A 15,405-nucleotide genomic window follows, 5' to 3' on the forward strand; every position below is an offset into this window, starting at 1 on the left:
GAGGCATTCGGCCGAAACGGATGATAGAGAGAGAGAACCTTGAACTAACGCGGAGCAGTGTGGAAACACCGTGCCCGAAATAAAACCATAAAGTGAATGCACAATGGGGGGAGAAGTAGTATTTCTTTCTAAAACAACATTTAAGGTGGGCCGCTGAATACTACGTCGTTGCAACAGACGCCAGCTACCATGTTCAGAAGGAGAATTCATGTACTAACTCCATGAAGCACGGTCCGGTTTGTGAAGCTGACAGTCTCTCAAGAAATCCACATCGCTTTATGGAACGCGAAGGTTCATTACAGTGTTCTAGTGCCAGTTACTGGAGCTTATCCTGAGCCAGCTGAATCCTTCTCACTCTCTATCATCCTGTTTTCTTTCGATTCGTTTAAATATTACCCTCACATTTACGCCCAGGTCTTCGCAATTGTCCCTTTCCTTCTGGTATTTCGTAAAATAAATTGTGAGCTTGTATTATCGTGCCCATGCCTGCTGCATGCCGGCCCCATCCTCTATTATGCAGTCTTGTCTTTCGGGCGAAAAATGCAAAAAGTCTTCGTTAAACAGTTGTCTCCAGACATCTGTCATTTCATTCCCCGTTTGTCCAGATAATCTCGGCACCCTGTTCTCAAACTCTCTCTGTATTCTCCTCTTAATGAGGAAGTCCGTATTTAACCAAACTAGACAACCGCGGTAAAACCTGGCAAAGTTGAGTTTTCCTGCAATTTCTATGGTTTGGTACCTTTTTCTGTCGACAGTGAAGAGACTCTTTGTCAACAGCTGGGAATATTTAGAGCGTCCGTAAGAAAACTTGTGTACTACAGAAGTCACTAAACATTATCGACATTAAAGTTTGTCCAGACGTGGAAGTCCATAAGTTTCTCGTATGTGTTATAAATAAATAATTACACTCTCTTCAAATATACGCCGGGTAGAAATGAGATGAATTTTATTAAACAGGACACGTGGCAGGAATTAGATTGGAAAGGGATTTGGAGGTGTGACTTTCAGAACACTTTGTGGGAAAGAAATGAATGCCTACACAAAAGAAGGAACGTTCAGCAGTTGAATTCCATTTATTTTTGAAGGTGGATACATTTAACTGTCACCTCTTCAACTCGGGTTACGACAATTGCCGCAGAACTCACAAAACAAAAATTAGAACCACAACAAACATGTTTTTATTACATCAATTTTTATGTGTATTTTGCATTTTATATATGATTGGTTCTTCAGTCATTAAAAATCAATCAAATTAATGTGCAGAAATTATGTGCATCCATTGAAGCATTGTGCTAATAGTGTGTATATTCTGGTTACCTTGTGCAACTTATGTTGTAGTTTCGTATGAAAACATTTAAATAATTGTTGAAACATAATACTTTTCTTAATTGTACAGACTAAAATTAATAATCCCCCGATATCCCAATATCACGTGTACATTTAAAAGATCGTAGAGGAGCCTTAATGCGAACAAAACTCAAAGCATCTTCGCAGTTGTTAATTTAGATAAATCTTAAGGTCTGGTTGACCGAGAAGGAAATTTATTGTGTAATAATTAATTGTATTGCAAGAACGAAAAATGTAATATTTTGAACTCTATTCAGAAGAACCAATTTTTAAATCAACAAATTTCTTCCTATTTCGTTGGTAAACTTACGAACATGACTACTGATGTGCATGGAGGATATGAAAAATATAATATACAAAAATAATATATTTATTATTTGCAGAAATTATTGTCAGAAATCAATTCACTCGACATTCATTCAGTCAAGAATACGAAAAAAGAAAGATGAAAATATAAGTAAAATTAATTTAATGAAAGATTAATTCATTCAACTCATTCAGACAAACATCCCTGTAGACGGGACACAGCTTCCTGGGTAATGCCAGTTTCTTTGTTTGTTTGTCGAAAAATATTTTGTGGCATGAAGTATATGAGATATGGGAAGTTTTGAGAAATGCTTATCCAGCCACCAAGAAGGTTTTGTTTAATTTATATTTAAAAATTAGACGTTTCTTCTGAAGTTGCAGTTTACGAATGGTGGAAACTGAAGAGTTTTGGTAAGGGCCGGTCACATGCGCTACATCTTGTAACACCGGAAGTTCATTATCAAGGAAGCCGTGTTACAGGCACGACAAAGAGCTTACATACATTATACATAATAATACTAATTGTAGGATGACGATCGCTTTTAACATGATGGGTGCTTTGAGGATAATGGGAAGGTGAGAGGCCAAATTGCCCGTCAAGCACATCGAATACAGGCGACCGTGAGAGAGCTCTGTGTATCAGGAGTTACCATCGCGTCGCATGGACAGCTAGTTTGTCGCGCGACCGTGGTACCTTGATGACGCCACCTCCAGGTATGTTACCAGCACGTGACACATGGACTGCTGGCCTGGGGACTTCCCCCGTTTCAGAGTCGCGTGACGTGTGGTGCCGTGGAGGTTGCCAGAGCTTTCTAAAGGGAGGAGTACTACGAACCTTCCACGAAAGGAGTGAACGTTTAAGACTTCATCATCTTCCTCTCATCACACTGTTGTTTAATCTTTTGACGCCCAAAGTTCTTCTTAAAATTTTGGTTCCTACCTCAAAGAAAACATCACGTCTCTATGACAACTCAGTTTGAAAGTTGTGTTTAAGGAAATAAAGGCTACTTATTCTTGTAAGAAACCATTGAGCACACGCTATGCGCAATACGTAGTTAAAGCGGGGTTAAACAACAGCCAGTATTCTCCAACCAAAGTCAAATTTGGACAAGGCAATAGAAGATAGCTGAAGCTAACGAATTAAAGAGTGTCTTAACTTCTCAGCACAGCAATTACATAGCAATGTGGAAATCTTTGGAAAATCATACATGGTGCTTGAGTGCAGTTAGATTACATGTGATTGCGCCTGTGTTTCGTGGTCTAAGAAACAAAGGGATATGTAAGGGCCATGGGACCATTTCTCTCGTCAGCATCGAGTGCAAGTGAGAGGAGGATTCGTGAACAGTGAGTGGAGTGGATGAAGTGGACAGCCGCGTAGCTTAGTGTCGTGATTTTACGCCAGCGCTGAGTTCTTGAGCTTGCGGTATGCGTTGTTGAGGTGCAACATCTCGAGATTCATCTGGGACATGAGACTCTCCAGTCGTTCGATGGAGTCCAGAACTTCTATGCGCTGGGTGTGTGGGTTATAACGCACCTCGAAAGCTCGGGACATTCCCGTAGCCACCCACCGTCTGTAAAGAGAGACGTGATTTTGATTCAAAGATCGTTTGCTGGAGAATGTATTCAGCAGTTTCGTTGGAAGCTTTTACAGTGATGATACGTTGACGGTGCTCATGTGGAATCCAGCACTTGGGTTTTATTAATAAACATTCCTCTTATAGGGGAGACCGGGGCTGCTTGTCACATATTTACTTTTTAAATTTTAACGTGTAACATGAGAAGGTATTTGAAACACTGATGCTATGCCAATATTCTTTTCACTTTAAGGAACATAAATGGGTGTACAGTTTTCGAGAACATTTCTGTCTTACCCTAAATTGTCTTGTTTTATCAAGGTAGGTACTGATTTTATTATTTCTCTGTATTGTTAGGTTGTGTGTAAGTGGACTGGTTTGAAATAATATGGCGCCTTCGCAAATTTCCTTAGGTTTTTACACCAAAGACCAGTGACGGCGCTGCTTACCTGAACTTGTCCTTAGCGTCCTCGAAGCTTTCGGCCACGTAGTAAATCGGTTGATATTCCTGGTCCTGATAAGGCTGAACTGCTGTTAGGGCGGGCTCGAAGGGCCGGTGTTCTGGCTTGTCGGAAATGGCGTGCAACAGCTCGCCGTAGCTGGACAGCAGACCGGCGCCGTACGCTTTCACCTGACCGGCCTCCTTGCACAGCCCAAATTCGACGGTGAACCAATACACCTAGCACAAGGGAAAACAGTGCAGGGGCAGGCAAAAGTTCGAGGATAAATTAAATAGGGACTGTAAGAGATTCAGTGTGTTAGACATTGACCCAGAAGAGATTTTCAGACAAAATAAAAATCTTCTTCGATAATGAGGTTGGTACTTACTGTGGACAGCTTCTCGATCTCTGCGTCCGACGCTCCAAGGGAAGCGAGCCCGATTTCCTGGGAGAATTGTGCGAAGCTGGGATCAGCTAGCAGGGGCATGTGACCCAGCATCTCGTGGATGCAGTCTCTGCAACAGGGGACGTATAAAATGACTCGCATTCTGTGTCACGTTTCAATCTCGGGTTTTCGGGAACAATTATGATGTGCGGAAGTTTTTTGCTAAAGTTTGATGACCAACGCAAAGTTATTTTCGAACAGAGAAATCGTATCTTAGGCGATGAAATCAATGATTTGTTTGAAGTGCATAATAAAGCAAACGAGGGTGTAATACAAAGTTATTATTACGAAGATTATATTGAAGATATCACCAAAGAATTCCATACCTCGCGTCGCTGACGTATTGTTTTCCCTTTAAGCTATGTCGGTCAAAGTAATTAATGGAATGCATTCAGAAGGTGTGCGTAATTATAATTTTTAGGTTAAAAACTATAGTTCTGGGGGAGGGGGGGTATTTAACACCTTCCAAATCCCAGTTTCCGTTGTCCACGAACAAGTCAGTAGGTCAGCTGTAGTCAGAGAGTTTCACGGTCACCACCCAGCGTTTGTCCATGATAATCGTTTCTTAAAATGGAATTGTCTGTGGGAATCTACCAGAAGCCACTCATATATACAGTGTAAGAAGAGGAATCGAAAAAAGTGTTCTTTCTTTTTGAGATTGAGGGTCCGCGGACGTGATTGATAGCGGTTTTAAAATTAAAGTGCTTGTTGCCCGCTTTTATTTGTTATATACCCGAAACGTCGGACGTGTACTACTTCTCGACGCGGCTGATCGTCTAGGAAGACTTCATCGCCTTCTACGTGTTCAGAAAACTTTAGGAAGTTTTGCTGTAAACGAATATCTGCTTTCAAAATTGGGTGTTTTAATGAGTTGTTTCCAGCAAGCACATTACTGAGCCGGGCAGCCTATAGGAATTTCATTGCTCGAGGTCAGCATGACGTGTGGGCGTGTACGTCCGTCCTCACGCTAACGAAGTGTTCTTCAGTTTCCTTATTTATGCGATGAAATGTACACCGTCGAGACGTGAAACTAGTTCAGCGAAACCTATTTTTATGACACTGTTGCATGTTTGTTGTTATTTCTAGGATCTCAACGCGTGTCATGCCCACCTAGATCTGTGCCAGCCTGGGTCATTACGTCATCATGCCTTCGGTTGTGTGTAATTGTGCGGGAAGACTTTCCCGTCCATAAACAGAGTTCATAAACACTGTTACAGCCCGCAGCTGTTTGTCGTTTGTTTATGATATTTTCCCCTTCTGGGGTCATGACCACAAAATTCCGAACGAGTCTGGATGGAGAAAAGATGAGCTCACGTAACAATAAACCGTCTGGGTTGCTTGTTTTAAGACACGACTATCACAGGAATAACCACGATTATGCCTTTGTCAAGACAGACGATTACTTGTTGTCAATTCGGACCGGACATCTCCAGAAATAGGTTCTTAAGTCAGTTCACCGTGTGCCGATGTCTGTAGTGAGACTGCGTATGGTTGTGACAGGGTATTCGCTCTGGAAAGGAGGGGAAGGGATACGAAGGAGGGAGGACCCACTTCATCTCGTACCAATTAACTGAAGCTTTTAGTGATGTGATGCTATTAGCAGTCTCATCATTGCTATGCTACGGAACATTGATACTGGGTAATCGAATTGTTGAGAAAGAGTTGGAAAATGATTGGCTTTTAGCTCTGCTGTTGTAATGTCTTCTGACAGCGCTGCCCTGAAAAAGGCCCTCGTCAAACATTTCCATTTCATGAATGTGTGAACCACTTAACAGCGACAGATATTTCATTTATGGCTTCGTACAGATTGTGTCTCCGGATCCTAACGCCCGGTGCTTATGCACTCTGGAAAAGGAGGGACTCTCGTATTTCTGGTTTTTTTTTACACTGGAGCATCTCCATAGCAACGCATTAAAACTGTATTAAAGTAGTTGAATCCAAATTTCTTGACTGAGGATATAAGAAAAAATCCACAAAAGTGCAGTTTGTTCTATAGGTTTCTTTTTTCTGAAAGGATTCGTATTTTTCTGCAAGGTTTGCGCAGTTCATTGGACGTACACTTACTCGTGCAAACAAGAGGTATGGAATTATTTTACGTGTCTCTATCTATCTTTCTGACGTAACATAACTTCATAGGTCTCCTTGTACGGGTGGTCAGACAGACGGTCGCAAGGCCCTCATCTACAGGGCGACACGTCACAAACATTCATGCATTGGGTGGGATTTGAACCCAGTATCCCTGCGACTGCGCGGCCATTGTCATTGGCTTCCTTATTTCTAAAGATCTGAATTTTACGTGAAACATTTTCGTCCGCTCAACAGCTCCTGCTGAGAGATGTGTTCCAAACTCCAGATGCAAATTGGTTTTTCTCCAATGTATTCTTATATGAGTCCAGTTTCTTATTCTGATGATTGTACAACTCTTTATTCTGTGCATGTAGCACGCAGTGAAGACGTGGGAGGGGGGTACCGGAGTGGAGATGAGTTGTCAGCTGCACGCTCCGGCCACTTCACTCCCCCCCGTTACGCTCTGGACAGGTTATAATATGTTATTGACACACGAATGATTTTTATATCACGTAAAATCTGCGACATTTATAATTCCAGTCTTAGCAAATAAGTCTTGCCCGTAATTAAACCGTGCGAATTAATACTGTTGAACATTTTCTGATGCTTTGTACGCAGTATTTTTCGGTCCAGTGGAACAAAGCCAACATCCGTAATTTTTGCAATAAGATGGCATCCTAAAGGCTCACAGCCAATAACAACACTGGTATTTATATATACCAGAGAGACAAGGGAACTAGTAAATTTAGTACCAAATGATTGTAAGTAATGCAACGCGATCAAGGATCCTCTTAAAATTCTGTGCGTGTATCGGATTAAAAGAACAAATCAGTTCAGATAGCGGAACATATCTGCGTTCGTCATCTGAAATAGAAACTTGGAATGCACTGTCCATGCTGAAATAGAGTTTTACGGACAAAGGCTTGAGTCAGGTTCATATTTCTGTTAGCATTGATCAAGAGCAGATCTGCATCTGTTCTGTTATTAATTTTAAGTCAGCTTAATAACTTAGTAAAATGTACAGGTTACTTCAGAAGGTGAACTGGACATTTGTTTATAATATTAATATTTATATTGTTTTATTTTTCTGGGCTATAATTTATGTTAATTTTATTATATACGCTCATATAAAATTTGCAGTAATATTGCGGTGTTTTATATCTTAACAATTCTGTCGACGTGTTGTGTTTGATATTTATTTATTAATTTTTACATAATTCATTAACTTTCACACCTGGCTTCATGACCTCGCTTTCAGCTCAGTGTTCTAATAATTCTTACTGCTCTTAAATGTTCTCTTCGAAATGAAATTTTTGTGTATTTATACTGTTCAGAATGACGTCAATGTTTTGCTTCGTTCCAGTCTAAGTGGCATTTTATTCTGTAGTAATTTGTGGGTGAATTGAAGAGTCAATATATCGAGCTCTAGAAGAGGCGAGTAGCCCGTCATGCTTTCTTTGTTTCATTTGAGATGATTCTGAAGTTCTGCTGTTCTTTTGATCTTGATGCACTTTATGCTCGCGGCATTTGGGGGCCGGGGGTGGGGGGGAAGAGCGTATTAACTGAGTAGGCTGAGCAGGTTGCTAGGTTACCGCTTCCTTCTTTCTGGAGTTATGGATATGAAGGTCTTTAAGGGACTAGTAATGGAATTAAATGCTCACTAATCCGGCCCCTCGAGGCTGTGAGGTACTGCTTAGGTTTACTATTTCTGAATCCTTTCTGGATTCAGAGAAGCCACTAGGGCTCTGGGAATGAATTTTGAAGTATTGAGGAAATATTTTTAAAAAAAAATCTCATTCATATACGAAATTAAATTAAACGTTAATGCTGGTTTCTTCAGTTATATAGAAACTGGTCGAATTTATTAATTGTGAACCAATTTTAACTTCGCTGAAAGTTATTTTTTTTTGGTTGGATGCTCTCGCTTGGGAACTTTGAATACTGTTGCGTACGTAAGTTTTCAAGTGTTGTACGTAAATTCCGGACAGAAATATCTTTTAAGTGTTATTACTAGGACTGGAATGTTTATAGACTTTCATTTAGACTACATTTGAAATTAAACGTGTGTTGTTTGGCAGCCAAGAATAATCATTTTAAAGCTTGTGTCAGTTAAGAATAGTGTTTTAATTGAAGTATTTAAATGCCTTTAAATATTAGACCTGTCTGTTTGAAATTGTGAGGCTGGCCACAAATATTAAATTTTTCCCCGAAGTGTTTTTCTAGCTTCAGTGTTTAAACCTTTACATCTCAGTGGTAAGAATACGTACTACCCATTTTAAAAGTTTGTTTTGCCCACGGATTTTATATGTTTTTTTTATGATTCTCTGTGTAAAGAGGGGTTATTTCCTTAAATTGCATCAAGAAGCTGATCTTTGTAATGGTGAAGTGTTTTGTTTTCTTTGCGGTACGGACTGAATTCTTAAATGCTACTTAGGCGAGTTTGGTTTCCAGAGGAAGGCCAGTTCTGTCTCTGATACTTACGGCTCTGGTGTGTGGTATGGAGAAGAGGTGTGTCTCACGTACTGTGTGCTCTGGAACACACGGAAAGCGAGACTGGCCAAGAAGTCTCGGGCTGTCAGCAGACCAGCGGCCGGACGCAGGGTAAAGCCGGTATGCTCTGAAATCGGACAGCGCCAAAATTCGATCCTAGGACGTCTACCAAAGAATGAGTGTTCGGGTGTAGTCTCAGAACGCGAATATCTTGGCTGATGCAGTGCCATATTAAAATGCAACGTAATTAATCATTTTGTCGTTCTGGGCTTGTCACATCAACTATCTAATGAATTACAGATATTATTATAGAAGATTATTGAGTTATATAAGGATTTCCTCTGGAGTTTCAATAAATTTACCTAATTTGTAACCCAGTGGTCCGCGAGTCGACGAGAAATGGTGAATATGGACCAAGGACAGCAAATTATTTATAACACTAGAAATTATTAGAAATGTTATAATTAAGAAGAAATTATTTGTTACTACTCGTAGTACATCGACGAATATATGATAATGGACGGCCAAAGAGTATCTCTAGAGCAAATGTCTGCAAAGAAACTAGAGAGACGATTTGGAAGAATGATAGAACATCGGAGCGCCCTCCGATGCAGTCGGTACTCACTCTTCATGAAGGCGGACATTTCCTCGAGCTGAGGGATGCGGTCAGGCCTGAAGATGCCGTCGTCCTGAAGCATCTTGAAGACCCGACTGTACTCGCTGCAGGCGTGTTTGGGCATGAGGTCGAGTACCGTGTCGAAGACTGCCTTCCACGTCGAGATTTCTTCGGCGGTGTAGTCTATGCGCGGGATTGGGTCGCCGCTGTAACCCACAGCCAACATTCGGTCCGTAAGTCGACACATTACGATCAGACAAAACAACGAACACGAATATGGCTGTCCTGTGATTTGTTGCGCGGTGAAAGATGATCACCTTGATGATGGCAGTAAACGCCTCTGAAACGTCGGTCAGTATCTACCAGATTGCACGGCGCGACATACCAGAAGGTATATATCTATATAATAGTAGTACTCACAGCCTTAAATATCATTTTATTTGTAGAGGTGAATGGGGTTTTCAGATAATATCGATCTTTATCGAAGCGATTAGCGTTTGAACAGAATTAGGCATCGTATGTGCAGAAATCTTTTTCCGTAAGTCGTACGGTTTGGAGGATAATTAAACGTAAGGTATTTTTACGATGTTGTCATCTCATAAATCGGGAATCGTTCGACTATTTTTTGTAAGATTTTATATTGCCCACCAGCTCCTACTGGGTTTACCCTATGTGTAAGAGAGCTTCACAAATTGAAAAATCTAGAGGCACTGGATTTGTTACGCTGTGTGTGCGTTTCGTAATTGTGACAATAGCCACAGTAGTAGTTATAATACAGAGTGTGTGTGTTTGCGGAGTCCATGAGAAACAGGTCAGATCATTCGAAAGAATCCTCACGTGCGCTGTTAATAAAGCCTTTGAATCGTGTGATGATTTTCACAGAACGTTGCAGACCAGACTTTTTTGTAAGGTTTCTCCGCCGTTTTGAATTTGTTTTTAACGCTCATATATATATATATATATATATATATATATATATATATATATATATATATGGCTTCCGTCTGTTTGGACTTGTCGGAGGTGTCCTGCTGTTCGGGACATTCTGTGAAATGGGTTTGAAAAGTTCGTGAGGCTTGTTTTGTGATTTCTGGCTCATGAAACTGTTTTGTAGAAAGTGTTTTAAGCGTTTTACGGTCGTTTCATAAATTTACAGTGTTCATTATATAACACGGTTGTGGACACGGATAAATGCAGTTTCGATAAGTTAAATTGAGTCTAATGGTAGACAAATTGACATCGTAGCAGCTTCCTCTGGAAATACCTGCCATTGTTTTTGTTGAAACGTCAGATTTTACTTCTCGTTGAGGGCCTTATCTCTGACTCGGGAAGTTTAAAAAACAAAGTGGTAATTGTACGTACCACCGACTTTAATGTTCGTTAACTCTGCATGTTGTCCACAGAGTGCATTTATGAGGTCAAAAGGTATTGTGTTCAGTCCTAACCATCGCCACGAAACGTTTTAATCACCTGAAGACAAAGGCATTTACAACTCCCGAAACGTCTTACATATCAAGCAAGCCTGTAACTCATTTGACATGTCCAAAACATATGAATAAACAGGCGTTGTGAAGAACGTTCAGAGAATCAAGATGCGTCTCTCTTTTGTGTTGTAGTCGGTAGAAGTTTACCGACGTTTCAGAGATACTTCCTGCGTCCATCATCAGGGCGTCGGCGCTACAATCCAGACACAGCCATCTGTGTAATCACCGCTGTGAGAACCTTAAATCTTAAGTCAAGGAAAACGTCTATCACGGTTAAATAGACTTTGGTCCCACTGATCGAGACACAGATGGCTAAGAACTGCAAATGACTTACTACTTGTAAGAGAAGGCAATCTCAGCGATGGTTTTGCGACGCTCACGGTAGGTCTTGTCGGCGAAGCCAGGGTGGTTCATGTCTAGCTCAGGTTCGTACTTGGTCATCAGATGGTTGCAGTTGTCCAGGTCAGATGCGTGTCTCGGAAACCACGGGTCTGAAACCAATACATCAGCTCGTTACTATGGTAACTGAATCCGGGCCGTTCGGTATTCCTACGCGTCTTACTAATTCTTGTGAATAAATTTACAAAAATTAAGCCTCCTTTGTCAAAAGAATTTCTCAGCCAGAGTTTACAACTCGACGGTATCCTGACGTTTCGGCAGACGTTTCAGTTGCTGGATGAAGATGGTGACAGCAGGACTCACCCTTGATGCTGACGCTGTTGTCTGCGAGGAGTGTGACGCCAGCCAAGGACGAGCTTTGGCGGAGTGCCCGGATGAGCAACAGTAGGTTCTGGCGGGACATGTCAACTCGTACAAGAATGTCGAACTGCATGCCGGTTTGTTTCGAGGTGCGCGTTTCCAAGTGGGTCACCGTTCCCTTGAAATTCTGAAACACACGACAGTGGAGTTCCAGACGTTGTAAGGGCAAATGGAACGCGGCGATGCGCAGTTCTGTGCCTGGGCTGGCTTCCTTAGAAACCGGAGGACGTAACTCGTCTTTTTGTTTTTATCTCGTAAGGTTGAAAACAGTCGAACGGCGTTTCCACTGTAACTGTTATCATAATTTGCACGTGGGATTTTAGTGTTCACGGCGGTAAGCGTGAAGATGATGATACGATTCGACCGACGTTTCAGAGGTGCCTACTGCCGCAATAATTATCATATTTGACCTGATTATGGAGGCAGAAAGCACCTCTGAAACGTCGGTCAATTTCTATGAGACTATCCCAGAGTACCGTCGCCTTCATAGTTTACCATTTTCTGGTGACTGTAATGGAATTGTTTTACTGTGACGTGAATCATAATAGTCGGAGGAAGTCGCTGTCCGTTCTTTTCAAACGGAAGTTCGGTGCATTCAGAGAAATGACGGAAGCGAGAAAGAAATGCAGTCTGCTGGTTCTTACTTCGATGGCCTTGAGAATTCTTGCCAGAGATCCGATGCCTTCTCGCATCTTGAGGACCAGGGCGGCCTTCTGAATGGTCAGCTCAGCTTCTTTGCTTTCGCTGGCTGCGTTTGCCAAGATCATCTCTTCCTCAGTCAGCTCAGCATCTGGAACACGGACCATACCCGTTTGTTCGTCAGTCAGCCGTCGCTTTGTGACACCGCGCGTTGCTTCTAGATGCCCGGAGTCAACGCTAAGGAAGTACTTACCATGGTTAAGAAAAATATTATGAAACAGTAGTATTTATGTTATATTAAACGTATCGCGAGACGTGTGACCAATTCCTTTCGAAACACTGCATGATAAAAGTGTGGTCTTGTTTCTGTGTCCATTAGTGAACCTGTATTTTGGAACAGGCTGTACGACAGTGAGCGCAGTATATAGCTGATTGTCGAAGACCATAAAAGGAGGTTCCGATTCCTTCCTCAAACCCTCTCGTAACTATAAGAGGCGTATTATTCGTGTCACAGTGAAGCGAGGAGAGGTTTTGTCTGTCTTGATATGATTACAGAAACCCAATCGTAAAAATCCTTTTTTCGGGCTCACGGTTGGAATTGAATTTCGTCGAATTTTCATTGACAAAAATACATCGACACTTAGGGGAGAATGTCCTTTGCGCAAAGTTTCACCCAAACTAAGTTTCAATGTCTCATTGGAACTTAAGATTTTGTATTGAATTTAGATTCAAGCGGACTTACAGATGGGCACATGCAGATGATCTCACTCACGTAGAACTCAGGTTTCGCTGTATTTATAAAAGATGAGGGTTCTCATGTACTTTTACGTGGAAATGAGTTGTTTTATTGTACAAATGCGTCATTTTAGTATCGATTATAATTATTATTAAGATGCATTGTCTTCGCATCTCCCCATTAATTCCACGCGTCGTCCGCCATGTTGCCTGTTACTAACCGCGTAATAAAGTTAAACTCGTAATTGAAATGACGTAAACGATGCGGCACTCGGTACTCATCAAACTCTTTAAATCGAGCGAGCGTAATTGGTAAAATGACTGCACGAGGTCTGTATTATTTCAGCAGAATTGACAGCTGGATGAGTCGGTAATAAAGCTGTCTCGTTACACGCCATGGAGTCACTTGGCGGGGGGGAGTTGAGGGCTCCTCATTCTTGATCATGGCACTAGATGGGGGTGAGTGGTCAGTGTCACGCCCAGGCCACGATTTATACTCGGGGTAAGAACCCCGGTACCCGTTGGATAGGAGGCTGAATTTGATTTCCCTTTTGTTAAACCTCTGCTCGGGTGACATCCGTTGTTATGCTGTGACATTGGGTTCCTGAGAAAACTCACGAGCTTTAATAATTCTTTATCGGGCTCAGTTGAAAGTTTTGAGTACACAGGAATTGCGTGGTTTTAGAATCGTTGGAGCACAATTAACCCGACGCTGGTCACGTAGGCGAACAGAGGTTTAAATGTGTACCGACGTGTTCGTTCAGACAATCTCTCTCTTTCTCTTTAGGAGCATAATTGCGCCAAGTGCTCAGAGAATGTGTCTCGATGCATTTAACAAAATTTCTGAATCTCCACTCACCCCCAGTTGTTCGCACACAGAGACCGTATAATTCAGCTTTTGAAGTGACGGCTGACTGAATAAGGGGGCGGATTGGGGTGCAGTCTAGAACACGACGAGAGAGAGGAAATGGGCCGAGAGTGCTGCACAATGGAGAATGGGGTAATGGGCTAGGAGCAGAGGAAGGAATTTGCCTTTTTGATTCCATAACCCCCCACCCTCTACGCTGTCCGTCTCCTACCTGCACTTTTCTTTCATCCATGTCCTGACTTTTTCATGGAGCAGAAAGGAAATTTTTACTTCAGTTAAGTTCTTTTATTATCTTCCGTCTTCAGAATTTTTATCTCGCCTTAAATTGCACTACAGAGTTCAGTCTACCACGGTTCTCGTATTAGCCCCTTTGTTCGTGGAACAGATCGTTCGTTACCTGTTGCTACGCCTTGTGTTCTCCCGTCTCACGTGCCACTGGAGGAAGTCTGGTCTAAAACTGCAGTGAGAATTGATTGCCTTCAAAGGGATGTTTCTAGTACTTGGAAGCTTATGAGTGGGTTGTTTAATGTTATTAAAACGAAGTTAAAAGATCTTCAACATTCATAGGTTCACACTAACGTCTCCAATTCAACAAATATTTCGCTGGTCTGACTAGTTCATATAACCGTAGAAACGTTTAAAATTGAAAATTTGATTTAAAATGATTTAGTGACTCAGAATGATAGTCCCTGTTTAATCTGTTATATTTCACTTCTATGAAATTAATAAATTTTCCATGTAAAGTGTTTTATTTCTACAAGTGTCAGGTTAGACTTAAAATTCCTGTCGTCCATAAAATTTAACTACACGACAGCACAGAAGTTCGCGAAACTTTGAATGACACTCACCAATCCTGATGTCGTGGTTCTCTGGTTCGTCACTGGGAGCGCTAGTTATTTCTGGTTGTGCCTCTGTGGGTCCCTCGAGTTCTTCTGCGTAGCTTTGATGGTTTTCTGCTGTCAGTGGCACACACACATACGTCATGCAACATCAAAAATTACCATGCTAGCTTAGTAGTTTAATACCTGACCGAGACAATTTCAGAACCAGGAAAGTCACGTGATGAACCAATATGATCACACAGCCTGCTACAGCTGCAGATGTAATTTAAAGGAACTTGTAAAAATATAAGAAACTCCCGTGAATTTAAAGGCCTTTCTGTAATAACATAATTATAGTTAGCATGGACCTGTGTACTCTACTATTATAAAAGTAATTCTAAAAGAAAATTGGTTAGAAGTACAATCTAATTAGTCTAGTTTTGAGGTGAAGAAAGGATGTTAAGTATGTACGAAACCTCCGGACATTGCAACGTAGCGTCTCTAGATTAGTTGATTTGTAGGCAATGAATTATAATTTTGTTCCTGCACTAACTCCAATCAACGGAATTCAATGTAGATCGGTAACATAACTGCTGAATTAAAAAATACTGCACTAATGTTTAAATCAGAGATCTCTTTAAAGTTTGCGAAACAGTTTATAAATAATACAGACGATATGATAATAATAATAATATTAACAACAACACCCGTTTAATATTTCCCCCCCCCACTCTGTAATGTCCACGTATTTCTTAATCGGAATAACTGAAAAATTATCTTCATTGCCAAGTAAATTTCATTTCCGACTGAAGTA

General features: G+C 41.3%; 1 protein-coding gene across 2 annotated transcripts in view; it reads right to left on the minus strand.

Moving 5' to 3' along the window:
* Window positions 1–1,054: 1,054 nt before the first annotated feature.
* The window catches only part of ple (tyrosine hydroxylase ple), a 36,012-nt gene continuing 21,661 nt past the window's right edge, over window positions 1,055–15,405 (minus strand). The window contains exons 4-12 of one of the 2 annotated variants that reach the window (XM_022063360.2): window positions 14,619–14,723; window positions 12,173–12,318; window positions 11,472–11,655; window positions 11,104–11,260; window positions 9,295–9,491; window positions 8,661–8,796; window positions 4,056–4,182; window positions 3,677–3,906; window positions 1,055–3,224 (exon numbers count right to left, since the gene is read on the minus strand). In XM_022063360.2, the coding sequence (XP_021919052.1) occupies window positions 3,047–3,224; window positions 3,677–3,906; window positions 4,056–4,182; window positions 8,661–8,796; window positions 9,295–9,491; window positions 11,104–11,260; window positions 11,472–11,655; window positions 12,173–12,318; window positions 14,619–14,723 (1,460 nt within the window). In that variant the 3' untranslated portion in view covers window positions 1,055–3,046. Of the gene's footprint in view, window positions 3,225–3,676; window positions 3,907–4,055; window positions 4,183–8,660; window positions 8,797–9,294; window positions 9,492–11,103; window positions 11,261–11,471; window positions 11,656–12,172; window positions 12,319–14,618; window positions 14,727–15,405 lie in introns of both variants that reach the window. The other variant, XM_022063359.2, reaches the window with a different exon arrangement.

The sequence above is a fragment of the Zootermopsis nevadensis genome, unplaced genomic scaffold (assembly GCF_977971745.1).
Source record: "Zootermopsis nevadensis isolate Lab colony 2312 unplaced genomic scaffold, Znev_1.0 Znev_ptg000010l, whole genome shotgun sequence".
Lineage (NCBI taxonomy): Eukaryota > Metazoa > Arthropoda > Insecta > Blattodea > Termopsidae > Zootermopsis > Zootermopsis nevadensis.